Here is a 13,015-nt window from a genome sequence, read left to right as displayed (position 1 = left end):
CATGATGATGGAGAGCAGGAAGTTTCCATACGATCTTAGCAAGACTAGTCAACACCCTCTTGCTAAGAGTTTTATCATGCATGACCAGTTCAGTGTATAAATCTAACAATCTGGTTTGCCTTCGTGACTAGGTTCACGGCACCAGTAAGTACTCATCCAATGACTAGACTAGGTCGGGCAACCAGTCATAAACTTATTAATTTCTTCGAGGTGTGTGTTGGCTGTTTTAGATAGAAAGAAGTTTTCATCAAATGATTTAATTACTTCTATCACAAGCTGGTTAGAAAAAGAACTCAAATAATAGTTTTATTGTGGGGTCAAATATCTAAAAAAGTTTGCTGGGGAATGATCAATCAAACTTAGATTTTTGAACCAAAAGGAAGCTAAAACAAAACACTCAAGAAAAATAGAAATACCGTAAACTACTTATGACATGCACCAGGAAAGGCAGACCATAACAACGACTCCAGGAAGCAACTTTTGCACATTCAGCTTGCACATTGCAACCTGTGAGCACATTACCATATAATCATATAATTGTCTATTGGCTTCTGATTAATTTTGTCATAAACTTCTCAAGTTTGCTTTTAATTTGCTTAAGCGCTACTGAATCTTTTTATGTACATATCAGTAGTAATTACGTTATCCATCTCATTCAAGTCAGCACAATGCATGCAGGGTTGGTTCCATGAAAAGGCACCAACCACCACCATAGTTTATTAGGTACCATATACTTATACTTGGTCATAGTGAGAATTGATGCGCACGAGATCAAAGAGCAGTTGAGATATGTGAAGTTATGTAAAGCAATCGTTTTCTACCTAGAAAAGGTCACCTTGTTAGCTTGGTCTATTCTCTCCATTATTTTAAGTTGCTACAGAATGCGTGCAATCAAGCTTTTCAAGATGTGGCCACTAACATAAGCAAACTATATATTTGCCACCGGATTAGTCATGAACAACACTATGCACGAGATATGTCATGGGATAAAAAGAACATTCACATAATTATACATTTAGCGATGTGCGTTAACAACTTAACATACATATGGTAAAAAGCGTGGCCAGAGATATAATGCAATATCTTACCATTCATCAAAACCAATGGAAAAAATAAACTGAAAAACTTTGCAATTTGAGTCATCTAGTGATATAAAAAAATATTAGGTTGGAAGATGACGCATGTGTCAATGAGGAATAAGTCAGAGGTGTGTTACTCCATGCATGAATGCACCTAATACACAGCTATTATATGTACCGCCCCTGTTATCATCACATCAATAAGATATTACTCGGTCAAAATTGTGTTAAAATGGTTAATTACATTAAGTGTTGTTGGTAGTTTTGATACAAAAAATATGTTCCCATCAGACAAATAAAATGCATCCAAAAAATACATGACCCAACATCATCCTCGTGGACGACATGAGAGACGATCTCGGCCGCCGTCCCTAGGACCCCACACTCTCATCCTTCCCACACCGTCGTCGATCAACATCATGCACAGCAAAGCCCGGGGTTACTTTAGGCAGCAGCGTTGTGTCCCGTCTCTCCACTCCACTCCCTGGTCTCTCTGGGTTGCTCCTAGGACCTCACACTTTTGGCGCTGCTATCCCTCACAGCCGGAAGCAAGCCGTTGGCATGAGGTTGCAAGGCGTGGCTTGTGGGAACGTGGTTCACCTGGTTCATGACTGGGTAACGGAACTCTGCGAAAAGTCGGTGTTTTCCCAGATCAACCAGCATCATGGTCGTTGACTTGTGAGGGGTGACTGTGGTCAGACATGACGTGGTTGCCCATCACCTCTCATGGGAGAGGTTCCGCCACCGATGAGCTCCTCCCTGCACCCACCCGGAATGGTTAGGTGGGTTCGTCGGCACTACTAGGCTCGACTGGATCTGTTCATGGTCGTGGGCTTGGGCCTGGTCGAGCCTAATCTGGAGTCTGGGGCCCATCATGGTGGATCTGGTGGCCCAAGTCCCCTTGACTAAGTGTGAGTTGTGGTCCAAGCGAAAGCTCGACGCCTCCGTGCTGGTAACGTGATGTCTTGGTAGTCATGTCCCTCTTGGGGTCGTCGCCATGGCTCTCTCGCCCTCTCAACTCAAGGTGAAAACCCTTATGCGCACATACAGATGGATGGTGGCGGCGTATTGCGTCGTGACCCTCTTCGAGGAGTCACTAGTGAGTGCAGTTGTCCTTCATTTGTGGTGGCTTGTTTGGAACGGTATGACGAAACAATTGACCCTACCTCACCTCCCGTGACTCACGGTTTTTCTTGCACCTATCTTCTACACGCAACAACGTCATCCTTTCATCATGTCTGCTCGCAGTCAACGTTCCTTGCTTTAGTTAGATGGTCCTCTTCGACATCCATTGGCTGGCGATGGCGCGATGAAGTCCAGCATTTTCCTCCAACTGGCGCGTGGTTGAATGTCGCCAGTGGTGCTAGTTGAATCTTCAGTTGGTCCAACCTCTCATGTTCTTCCTCTCGATGGCATGTTGGAGGCATCTAATTGTGCACTTCATGTGCTTGTTAGCATGTTTGGCTTGTTTTGCCAAGCTTTCTTCCATCATCGTGTATGATGATTTCCTCCACACCTTGTAAGCATTGGACTTTATGTATGGGAAGCAGGCCGAAGTACGTTTTAGGGATAAAATACTTCTATGACAAGCTTGTTACAAACAAGCAACTCAAATTATAATCTGTTTTTTTTTGGGGGGGGGGGGGGGCAAGGGGGTAGGTAATAATCGTTTATTCTGTATATTGATGGAGCTGATTTTTTGAACCTGGTCTCCGGTATGTCCAGGTTCTAGAACTTGGTGAAAATCGTACTCCCTCTCTTCTTAAATATAAGTATTTCTAGAGATTTTAATATGGACTACATACGGAGAAAAAGGAGTGAACGTACACTCTAAAATATGTCTACACACATCCGTATATAGTCCATGTAGGAACCTCTACAAAGATCTATATTTAGGAATCGAGGGAGTATTTCTAGTTCTCAACTTAAGAAAAACAAATAATGCTACGAGTTTTTTGATAAAACGAATCACCTCATTAACTCCCATCAAAGCATCCGCCAATCGAACTTGCAAGAGTTTGAACCAACATGAATCTAAAACATTACATAGGAACCGTAAATTTCCTATTGCATGCACCAGAAAGCGAGATACCAGAACAACGACTCAAGGAAGCAACTTTCGCACACTCAACTTTCACGTTTCAATCTTGAGCACAATCGGGCTCCAACCATCGCATACTTCACATGTATTGCAAGAAAGTCGTAGGTGTTCAACCCTAGCATCAAACATATTTAAATTACCACATAATTGTGTATTGTTTCTTTTTTAACCTAATCATCTATTGTTTTAGAACAAGGGGAAAAGAACCGAAATTTTGATTTGTTGTGAGAAATACGAGACATCATAACCAAAAAAGCATATGAGATCATATCAGTGTGATAAAAAAATGGTATTGTCAATTATTTGGAAGGAAGAAATGCATTCAATGTTTACATACACACACCGGCCTGACATATGCTCCATTAATTTTACAGCTTATGATGCATGTCTAGAAACTTAACTAATTCCTTGGTTTATGCACTAATCTTCCGGGTAATCACCCAATGCCTGACTTAGTTTTGGTTGTTCTCCCAGAACTGAGCCTGGAGCCAATCTATTGTATTCTTTTCCACCTGAAACGCCTTGGCAAGAACATCATCTGATATTGTTGGGTCTGACCCAAAAACAGCATTGGCAATTGTGATAGCCCCTGGGTTCTGGCTGCTGAGCGCGGCAATGGCAACGGCGGGCTGGTGGGGGTTGGGGTTGAACTGAAAGTGAATGAGCCCCATGGGGAAGACAAACACATCACCTTTGTTGAGCACCTTGGAGAGGAACTTGTTTCTGTTGGGGGCGGGCAGGTTGGACGTGACAAATCCGACATACAGTGTCCCCTCGAGTACCGTGAGGATCTCAGTGGCACGAGGGTGCGTGTGTGGTGGGTTCTGACCCAAAGGAGCATAGTCGATGCGTGCAATTGAGATGCCGAGGGTGTTGAGTCCAGCAATCTGCATGACGTTGATCAAGGTAACGTTGGACCCAACCTTGTTGGTCACCCTAGGCTTGTCGAGGGCGGCTGCCTTGAAGAAGTCATCAGCGTTGACATCCATCGGGTTCTTGCAAACAAACCCATTGACACGCACTGGTGCATAGAGGAGATGTAGGGTGTAAGCTTAGGTATTACTAGGAAGTGATTTTAACATACAGGTAATTTTCAGAAATTCATTTCTTGGTGATAGTACGACGGGAAAGCGGGAAGTAAGCAGTACCTGGTGAATGCATGTCGGCAACACAAAAGTCCTGGAGCGGGCCAGGGTCGGAGGCAACAGCCTGCCATGAGATCAAGGCGAAAAGAGCAACGAGGAGAAGGAAGGTAGGGGAGGATGCCATTTTTTCAGCTCCTTTGGGTCTTGTTTTCTCCTATATTCCTGAGATGTTTGTTGGGTGAGTGATGGTTGGAACATGCTGGGGATGTATGTTTTTATATAGGCATGGCGAGCAGGTGGAACTCATGAGTAATGGACATAGTCAAGTGGAACCGCCCAACGGATAGAAATGGTCTTTGGCTGCCGACTAGATTAGTCTGCATAAACTTTTGAGATGTGGTCAGCCATATTCAAATCTTTGATACACGTTTTTCCCTTTAATAAATAGAGAAGCAAATTAAGGTACTCCATGTGATGTAGACCTCTTAGTAACAATTTCTATGAGCAATAGTTTTGATTGTGTCAAACAAGGAAGAAATCATGGCGCGTCGATCCATGCATTAACGCACCTAATACGTATCATATGATTACGTCAACCAGATATACAGTTGCCTGGTCAAATTTCTCTCCAAATGGTTGAGTACTTGAAGGAAGAAGCAACGACATTAATTAATGGACGATGGAGAGCAAGAGCAGTTAAAATTTTCTTGCCAAAGAATTTTCGTCATGACCAATTCAGTTCATAAATCTAACAATCTAGTCCTGACTAAGGTTCATGACTAGTTTTTGCCATGGATGTTCAGGTCCATGCATCTTACAACAACAAGCATGGCTGATTTACACTCCAACAAGGAAGAGCGGGAAGCTACCTACCGCGAGGAGGAGGAGCGGGCCCGCTGCTGGCGGGTGTAGTCCCAGATGGCGATGGCGGCGCTGACACGGACGTTGAGCGACCGGACGACGCCCAGCTGCGGGATCTCGACGCACACGTCCACCGCCTCCTGGATGATGTCCACCGGGATGCCCTCCTAACTGCCCAGCACCACCATCGTCTTCTCCGGGAACGAGAACTCGTCCAGGGCTGGGCAGTTTCAAGCCAACACGACAAGATAGCTCGAGTTCAAGTGCTTACATTCAGAAAGTTATTTACTCGCTCCAAAACCGACACTGGAACACATTCAAAGCTAGACGACTGCATAAAAACAAGGCATATTCTTTATTTTTTGCGAGAAAAATAAGGCATATTCAGAATTACAACAGAAAGGCCGAAAGGTTCAGTGCCCCATAAAAAACATAACTACCGCCCTAGAGTCGTCCGTCTTATTCATTTCTTCACAAAATAAACAGTGTCCTCAAATTTCTAGGAGACAGAGAATACAACGAATCTCAGTGCAAGTTGTAAATATTCCCGTTGGAGTCCCAGATGTATTGGGATAAAAAACATCAAGAAAACCTTCAATTGAAACTCTGAGCCTGTAATCAAAACATATACGGAGGATACAAACACTCAAGATGGAAATATTTATAATTAACACCTTTCTAGATTAAGAGAAGGACATCAAGTAAGGTATATCGGTTTCTTTTAGAGAAAACTAAGGTATATATAAGTGTATAACTTGACACTATTAGTTACGGAAGAAATCTATGAGTAAACTCGTGATGGTACACAGAGAGAAGTTTTATCACTGAGAGAAGTATAGCCCAAGTATGTGGGCTATACTCCAGGAACTACCGTAAACTACTTATTACATGCCCCGGAAAGGCAGACCACAACAACGACTCAAGGAAGCAACGTTTGCACATTCAACTTGCACGTTGAAACCTCTGAGCACATTACTAAATAATCATCTATTGGCTTCTGAATAGTATTTTGCATAAACTTTTCAAGTTTGCTTTTTAATATGCTTAAGCGCTAATGCATCATCCGATGTATGGCTGAGTAGTAATTACAATTATTTATCCATCTCAACCAAGTCAGCACAATGCATGGAGCGCTGGTTTCATGAAAAGTCGCCACCCATCATCATAGTTTATTAGATATCATATACGTATACTTGGTCATGGTGAGAACTGATGCACACGAGGTCAAAGAGGAGTTGAGAGATGTAAGTTATGTAAAGCAATCGTTTTCTACACAGACAAAGTCGTCTGCTTAGCTTGATCTCCTCTCCTGTAAGATTATCTCGTGTGTTTGCGTGCTATACTTTGGTGTAGTCCCGATTGAGATTTATCTAGCCGGACGGCAGAATACATCAGTTCCATAGCTAGCTAGCCCAACAATTGATCCACCAGCCAGCTTGCTTGCTTTTAGCTCGTAGCGTGCAGGTTTTGTTCTAGTTTCGGTTATAGTTGTGTTGGCGTACGACGGCGATCTGATCTACGGCAAGCGGCTAGTTCTAACACTCTCCATTCTTTTAAGTTGCTACAGAATGTGTGCAATCAACACTCTCCATTTACGGTGGTGTGTTCGGAATGGTATGGCGATCCAATCGACCCTGCCTTAAATCAAATGACTCACGGTATTGCATGCACATATCTTGTAGTACATGCAACAATGTCCTCCTTTCATCATGTCTGCTGGTATGGTCAAGACACTACTTGGTTTAAGCAGCGGGTCGTCTCCGACATGCAACTGTAGTTCAAAGGTGACAGTACGACGAAGTCAGGTGTTTTCTTCCAGGTGGCTCGTGGATGAATGTCGTCATCGGTCCTGGTTGAGTCTTAAGGTGGTCCAGCTTCTCATCTGCTCCCTTCCGCCAGCATGCTCGAGGTGTGTCATTAGGCACTTCCGGTAATAAGTTTATTTTCTACATTTATGCATATTTTTTATATGTATGTTGGAGCTAATGTTTAAAATCTCGACTCCGTTGTGCCCAGTTTCCAAAACTTAGTAAAAAAACGTGTTTTTAGTTCCCAACTTAAGAAAATCAAAAATACTACTCATAAGAATTTAGATAAAATGAGCCACCTCATCGATTTCCATCAAAGCAGCCGTCAATCGAACTTACAAGAGCTTTGAACCAAAAGGAAGCTAAAAATATTACATGGAGGAACTGTATATTTCTAATTTCATGCACCAGAAAGCGAGAGACCAGAACAACAAGTCCAGGAAGCAACTTTTGCACATTCCACATTCACATTTAAATCCTGAGCACAATCGGGCTCCACCCATCGCATACTTCACATGTATTGCCAGATAATAATACGTGTTCAACACCAGCGTCAAACAAATACTGCATTACCAAATAATCTTGTATTGTTTCTTTTTTTTAACCTAATCATATATTATTTCAGAATAAGGGGAAAAGAACCCAAAATATTGATCAATTATGAGAAATACGACACAGTAGAACCAAAAAAAAGCATGTGAGATCATATCAGTGTGATAAAAAACAATATTTTTGATTATTTAAAAGGTAGAAATACATTCACTGATTACAGGCACACAATTACATATGCTCCTTTTATTTTATAAATTAGGATGCATATCTAGGAACTCAATCATGCCCTTAATTTACGCACGTGTCGTCCGTGTAATCACCCAATGTGTGACTTAATTGTGGTTGTTCTCCCAGAACTGAGCCTGGAGCCAGTCTATAGTATTCTTTTCCACCTGAAACGCCTTGGCAAGAACATCATCTGATATTGCTGGGTCTGACCCAAACACTGCATTGGCAATTGTGATAGCCCCTGGGTTCTGGCTGCTGAGCGCGGCAATTGCAACAGCGGGCTGATGGGGGTTGGGGTTGAACTGAAAGTGAATGAGCCCCACGGGGAAGACAAATACATCACCTTTGTTGAGCACCTTCGAGAGGAACTTGTTTCTGTTGGGTGCAGGCAGGTTGGATGTGACAAATCCGACATACAGTGTCCCCTCGAGTACCGTGAGGATCTCAGTGGCGCGAGGGTGTGTATGTGGCGGGTTCTGACCCAAGGGAGCATAGTCGATGCGCGCAATTGAGATGCCGAGGGTGTTGAGTCCAGCAATCTGCATGACGTTGATCAAGGTGACGTTGGAGCCAACCTTGTTTGTCACCCTAGGCTTGTCGAGGGCGGCTGCCTTGAAGAAGTCATCAGCGTTTACATCCATAGGGTTCTTGCAAACAAACCCATTTACACGCACTGGTGAATAGAGGAGATGTAGAGTGTAAGCTTGGGTATTACTAGGAAGTGATATGAACATGCATATAATTTTTAGAAATTAATTTCAGCATATGTATTTGGTGAAAGCATGGTAAGAAGCCGTACTGTACCTGGTGAATGCATGTCGGCCACACAAAAGTCTTGGAGTGGGCTAGGGTCGGAGGAAGTTGCCTGCCATGAGACCAACGCAAGAAGAGCAGCGAGGAGAAGGAAGGAACAGGAGGATGCCATCTTATTGATTTCCTTGTCTTGTGTTCCTGTTTGTGGTTGTGGCGTGAGTGATGGTTTGGATATGCCGGGAATGTATGTGTTTATATAGGCGCAGCAAGCAGTGCATGAACTCGTGAGCAATAATAGACTTGGCCAACTGGAACCGACCAACATATTGAAATGGTCTATGATGGCTGATTAAACTATTTTATATAAACTTTATGAGTTACCTTTTAAGACATGTTTTCCCTTCAAAGAAGCAATGCAGGGTATACAGCCATATAATAGCTACTCTGTGGTGATGTGTTCGGCTGAGTAGTAATTATGAATGTTTCTCCATCTCACCTGAGTCCCGAAATGCATGCAGGACTGATTCCTAGAAAATGCACCACACATCACTGTCAAGAAAATGATATTTAATTAAGACAAGAAACATCTGACACTAGTAAAATTAGATATCATATACTTGGTCATAGTTGGAGCCAATGCGTACGAAACCAGTCAAAGAGCAGTTGAGAAAAGCCATGTCATGTAAAGCAATCACTCATTTTCTAACTCGGGGCCGACATAGACAAAGTCACCTATTTGCACATGCGCTTGATTCATGTCTGCATGACTTCTAAAGACATACAGAGTGACTACTACTACAGGTTCTTTCCAGAAGTTGATATAGAATCATGTGCGCAGTCCCGCTTTTCAAACTATGAAACTATATATTATTTGCCAATATATTTGTCATGAAATCCAGCAACATAAGACGACGGAGTAGTTAGAGGATTTATAGCAGCCCCTGTACGTTATCAACATGTCAATTCGATATTTACTTTGTCAGATGTCTCTCGAAGTGGTTGAGTACTTAATTACAGGAAGAAGCGGCGACATTAATGCACGAAATACCCAACCAAAAGGAGAGTTGATACAAAGGTCATGATGATGGAGAGCAGGAAGTTTCCATACGATCTTAGCAAGACTAGTCAACACCCTCTTGCTAAGAGTTTTATCATGCATGACCAGTTCAGTGTATAAATCTAACAATCTGGTTTGCCTTCGTGACTAGGTTCACGGCACCAGTAAGTACTCATCCAATGACTAGACTAGGTCGGGCAACCAGTCATAAACTTATTAATTTCTTCGAGGTGTGTGTTGGCTGTTTTAGATAGAAAGAAGTTTTCATCAAATGATTTAATTACTTCTATCACAAGCTGGTTAGAAAAAGAACTCAAATAATAGTTTTATTGTGGGGTCAAATATCTAAAAAAGTTTGCTGGGGAATGATCAATCAAACTTAGATTTTTGAACCAAAAGGAAGCTAAAACAAAACACTCAAGAAAAATAGAAATACTGTAAACTACTTATGACATGCACCAGGAAAGGCAGACCATAACAACGACTCCAGGAAGCAACTTTTGCACATTCAGCTTGCACATTGCAACCTGTGAGCACATTACCATATAATCATATAATTGTCTATTGGCTTCTGATTAATTTTGTCATAAACTTCTCAAGTTTGCTTTTAATTTGCTTAAGCGCTACTGAATCTTTTTATGTACATATCAGTAGTAATTACGTTATCCATCTCATCCAAGTCAGCACAATGCATGCAGGGTTGGTTCCATGAAAAGGCACCAACCACCACCATAGTTTATTAGGTACCATATACTTATACTTGGTCATAGTGAGAATTGATGCGCACGAGATCAAAGAGCAGTTGAGATATGTGAAGTTATGTAAAGCAATCGTTTTCTACCTAGAAAAGGTCACCTTGTTAGCTTGGTCTATTCTCTCCATTATTTTAAGTTGCTACAGAATGCATGCAATCAAGCTTTTCAAGATGTGGCCACTAACATAAGCAAACTATATATTTGCCACCGGATTAGTCATGAACAACACTATGCACGAGATATGTCATGGGATAAAAAGAACATTCACATAATTATACATTTAGCGATGTGCGTTAACAACTTAACATACATATGGTAAAAAGCGTGGCCAGAGATATAATGCAATATCTTACCATTCATCAAAACCAATGGAAAAAATAAACTGAAAAACTTTGCAATTTGAGTCATCTAGTGATATAAAAAAATATTAGGTTGGAAGATGACGCATGTGTCAATGAGGAATAAGTCAGAGGTGTGTTACTCCATGCATGAATGCACCTAATACACAACTATTATATGTACTGCGCCTGTTATCATCACATCAATAAGATATTACTCGGTCAAAATTTTGTTAAAATGGTTAATTACATTAAGTGTTGTTGGTAGTTTTGATACAAAAAATATGTTCCCATCAGACAAATAAAATGCATCCAAAAAATACATGACCCAACATCATCCTCGTGGACGACATGAGAGACGATCTCGGCCGCCGTCCCTAGGACCCCACACTCTCATCCTTCCCACACCGTCGTCGATCAACATCATGCACAGCAAAGCCCGGGGTTACTTTAGGCAGCAGCGTTGTGTCCCGTCTCTCCACTCCACTCCCTGGTCTCTCTGGGTTGCTCCTAGGACCTCACACTTTTGGCGCTGCTATCCCTCACAGCCGGAAGCAAGCCGTTGGCATGAGGTTGCAAGGCGTGGCTTGTGGGAACGTGGTTCACCTGGTCATTGACTGGGTAACGGAACTCTGCCAAAAGTCGGTGTTTTCCCAGATCAACCAGCATCATGGTCGTTGACTTGTGAGGGGTGACTGTGGTCAGACATGACGTGGTTGCCCATCACCTCTCATGGGAGAGGTTCCGCCACCGGTGAGCTCCTCCCTGCACCCACCCGGAATGGTTAGGTGGGTTCGTCGGCACTACTAGGCTCGACTGGATCTGTTCATGGTCGTGGGCTTGGGCCTGGTCGAGCCTAATCTGGAGTCTGGGGCCCATCATGGTGGATCTGGTGGCCCAAGTCCCCTTGACTAAGTGTGAGTTGTGGTCCAAGCGAAAGCTCGACGCCTCCGTGCTGGTAACGTGATGTCTTGGTAGTCATGTCCCTCTTGGGGTCGTCGCCATGGCTCTCTCGCCCTCTCAACTCAAGGTGAAAACCCTTATGCGCACATACAGATGGATGGTGGCGGCTGTTGGGGAACGTCGCATGGGAAACAAAAAATTTCCTACGCGCACGAAGACCTATCATGGTGATGTCCATCTACGAGAGGGGATGAGTGATCTACGTACCCTCGTAGACCGTACAGCAGAAGCGTTAGAGAACGCGGTTGATGTAGTGGAACGTCCTCACGTCCCTCGATCCGCCCCGCGAACAATCCCGCGATCAGTCCCACGATCTAGTACCGAACGGACGGCACCTCCGCGTTCAGCACACGTACAGCTCGACGATGATCTCGGCCTTCTTGATCCAGCAAGAGAGACGGAGAGGTAGAAGAGTTCTCCGGCAGCGTGACGGCGCTCCGGAGGTTGGTGATGACCTTGTCTCAGCAGGGCTCCGCCCGAGCTCCGCAGAAACGCGCTCTAGAGGAAAAACCGTGGAGGTATGTGGTCGGGCTGCCGTGGAAAAGTCGTCTCAAATCAGCCCTAAAACCTCCTTATATATAGGTGGGAGGGAGGGGGCCTTGCCTTGGGGCTCAAGGAGCCCCAAGGGGGTCGGCCGAGTCCAAGGGGGAGGACTCTCCCCCCCCAAACCGAGTTGGACTAGGTTTGGTGGGAGGGAGTCCCCCTTCCTTCCCACCTCCTCCTTTTTTTATTTCTCTCTTGATTTTCTTCTCCTTGGCGCATGGGGCACTTGTGGGCTGTCCCACCAGCCCACTAAGGGCTGGTGTGGCTCCCCCAATGCCTATGGGCTTCCCCGGGGTGGGTTGCCCCCCCCCCCCCCCCCGGTGAACTCCCGGAACCCATTCGTCATTCCCGGTAACTCCGAAAACCTTCCGGTAATCAAATGAGGTCATCCTATATATCAATCTTTGTTTCTGGACCATTCCGGAAACCCTCGTGACGTCCGTGATCTCATCCAGGACTCCGAACAACATTCGGTAACCAACCATATAACTCAAATACGCATAAAACAACGTCGAACCTTAAGTGTGCAGACCCTGCGGGTTCGAGAACTATGTAGACATGACCCGAGAGACTCCTCGGTCAATATCCAATAGCGGGACCTGGATGCCCATATTGGATCCTACATATTCTACGAAGATCTTATCGTTTGAACCTCAGTGCCAAGGATTCGTATAATCCCGTATGTCATTCCCTTTGTCCTTCGGTATGTTACTTGCCCGAGATTCGATCGTCAGTATCCGCATACCTATTTCAATCTCGTTTACCGGCAAGTCTCTTTACTCGTTCCGTAATACAAGATCCCGCAACTTACACTAAGTCACATTGCTTGCAAGGCTTTTGTGTGATGTTGTATTACCGAGTGGGCCCCGAGATACCTCTCCGTCACACGGAG

At 43.9% G+C, this 13,015-nt stretch overlaps 2 protein-coding genes across 2 annotated transcripts; both read right to left on the bottom strand.

Annotated features, from left to right (window-relative positions):
- Nucleotides 1-3,456: 3,456 nt before the first annotated feature.
- LOC123450126 (germin-like protein 8-5) lies at nucleotides 3,457-4,587 on the bottom strand. The gene is made up of 2 exons (XM_045127528.1): nucleotides 4,329-4,587; nucleotides 3,457-4,201 (listed from the first exon to the last, which is right to left on the bottom strand). The coding sequence occupies exons 1-2, from the start codon at nucleotides 4,447-4,449 to the stop codon at nucleotides 3,633-3,635; spliced, it is 690 nt and encodes a 229-aa protein (XP_044983463.1). The 5' UTR covers nucleotides 4,450-4,587; the 3' UTR covers nucleotides 3,457-3,632.
- A 3,061-nt stretch (nucleotides 4,588-7,648) lies between these two features.
- Nucleotides 7,649-8,699, bottom strand: LOC123450125 (germin-like protein 8-11). Its single transcript, XM_045127527.1, has 2 exons — nucleotides 8,519-8,699; nucleotides 7,649-8,387 (listed from the first exon to the last, which is right to left on the bottom strand). Exons 1-2 carry the CDS (start codon nucleotides 8,637-8,639, stop codon nucleotides 7,819-7,821), a joined length of 690 nt encoding a protein of 229 aa, XP_044983462.1. The 5' UTR covers nucleotides 8,640-8,699; the 3' UTR covers nucleotides 7,649-7,818.
- Between the last annotated feature and the right edge of the window lie 4,316 nt (nucleotides 8,700-13,015).

This window comes from Hordeum vulgare, chromosome 4H (genome assembly GCF_904849725.1).
Source record: "Hordeum vulgare subsp. vulgare chromosome 4H, MorexV3_pseudomolecules_assembly, whole genome shotgun sequence".
In the NCBI taxonomy this organism is placed as follows: Eukaryota; Viridiplantae; Streptophyta; class Magnoliopsida; order Poales; family Poaceae; genus Hordeum; species Hordeum vulgare.
The sequence above is the reverse complement of the archived record's forward strand: the minus strand, read 5'-3'. Positions and strand labels throughout refer to the sequence as shown.

Coding starts and splice junctions, on each gene's coding strand:
- LOC123450126 (XM_045127528.1), bottom strand. CDS start 4,449: ATGGCATCCTCCCCTACCTTCCTTCTCCTCGTTGCTCTTTTCGCCTTG. Junction 4,202..4,328: donor TGCCGACATGCATTCACCAG/GTACTGCTTACT, acceptor TCTATGCACCAG/TGCGTGTCAATGGGTTTGTT.
- LOC123450125 (XM_045127527.1), bottom strand. CDS start 8,639: ATGGCATCCTCCTGTTCCTTCCTTCTCCTCGCTGCTCTTCTTGCGTTG. Junction 8,388..8,518: donor GGCCGACATGCATTCACCAG/GTACAGTACGGC, acceptor TCTATTCACCAG/TGCGTGTAAATGGGTTTGTT.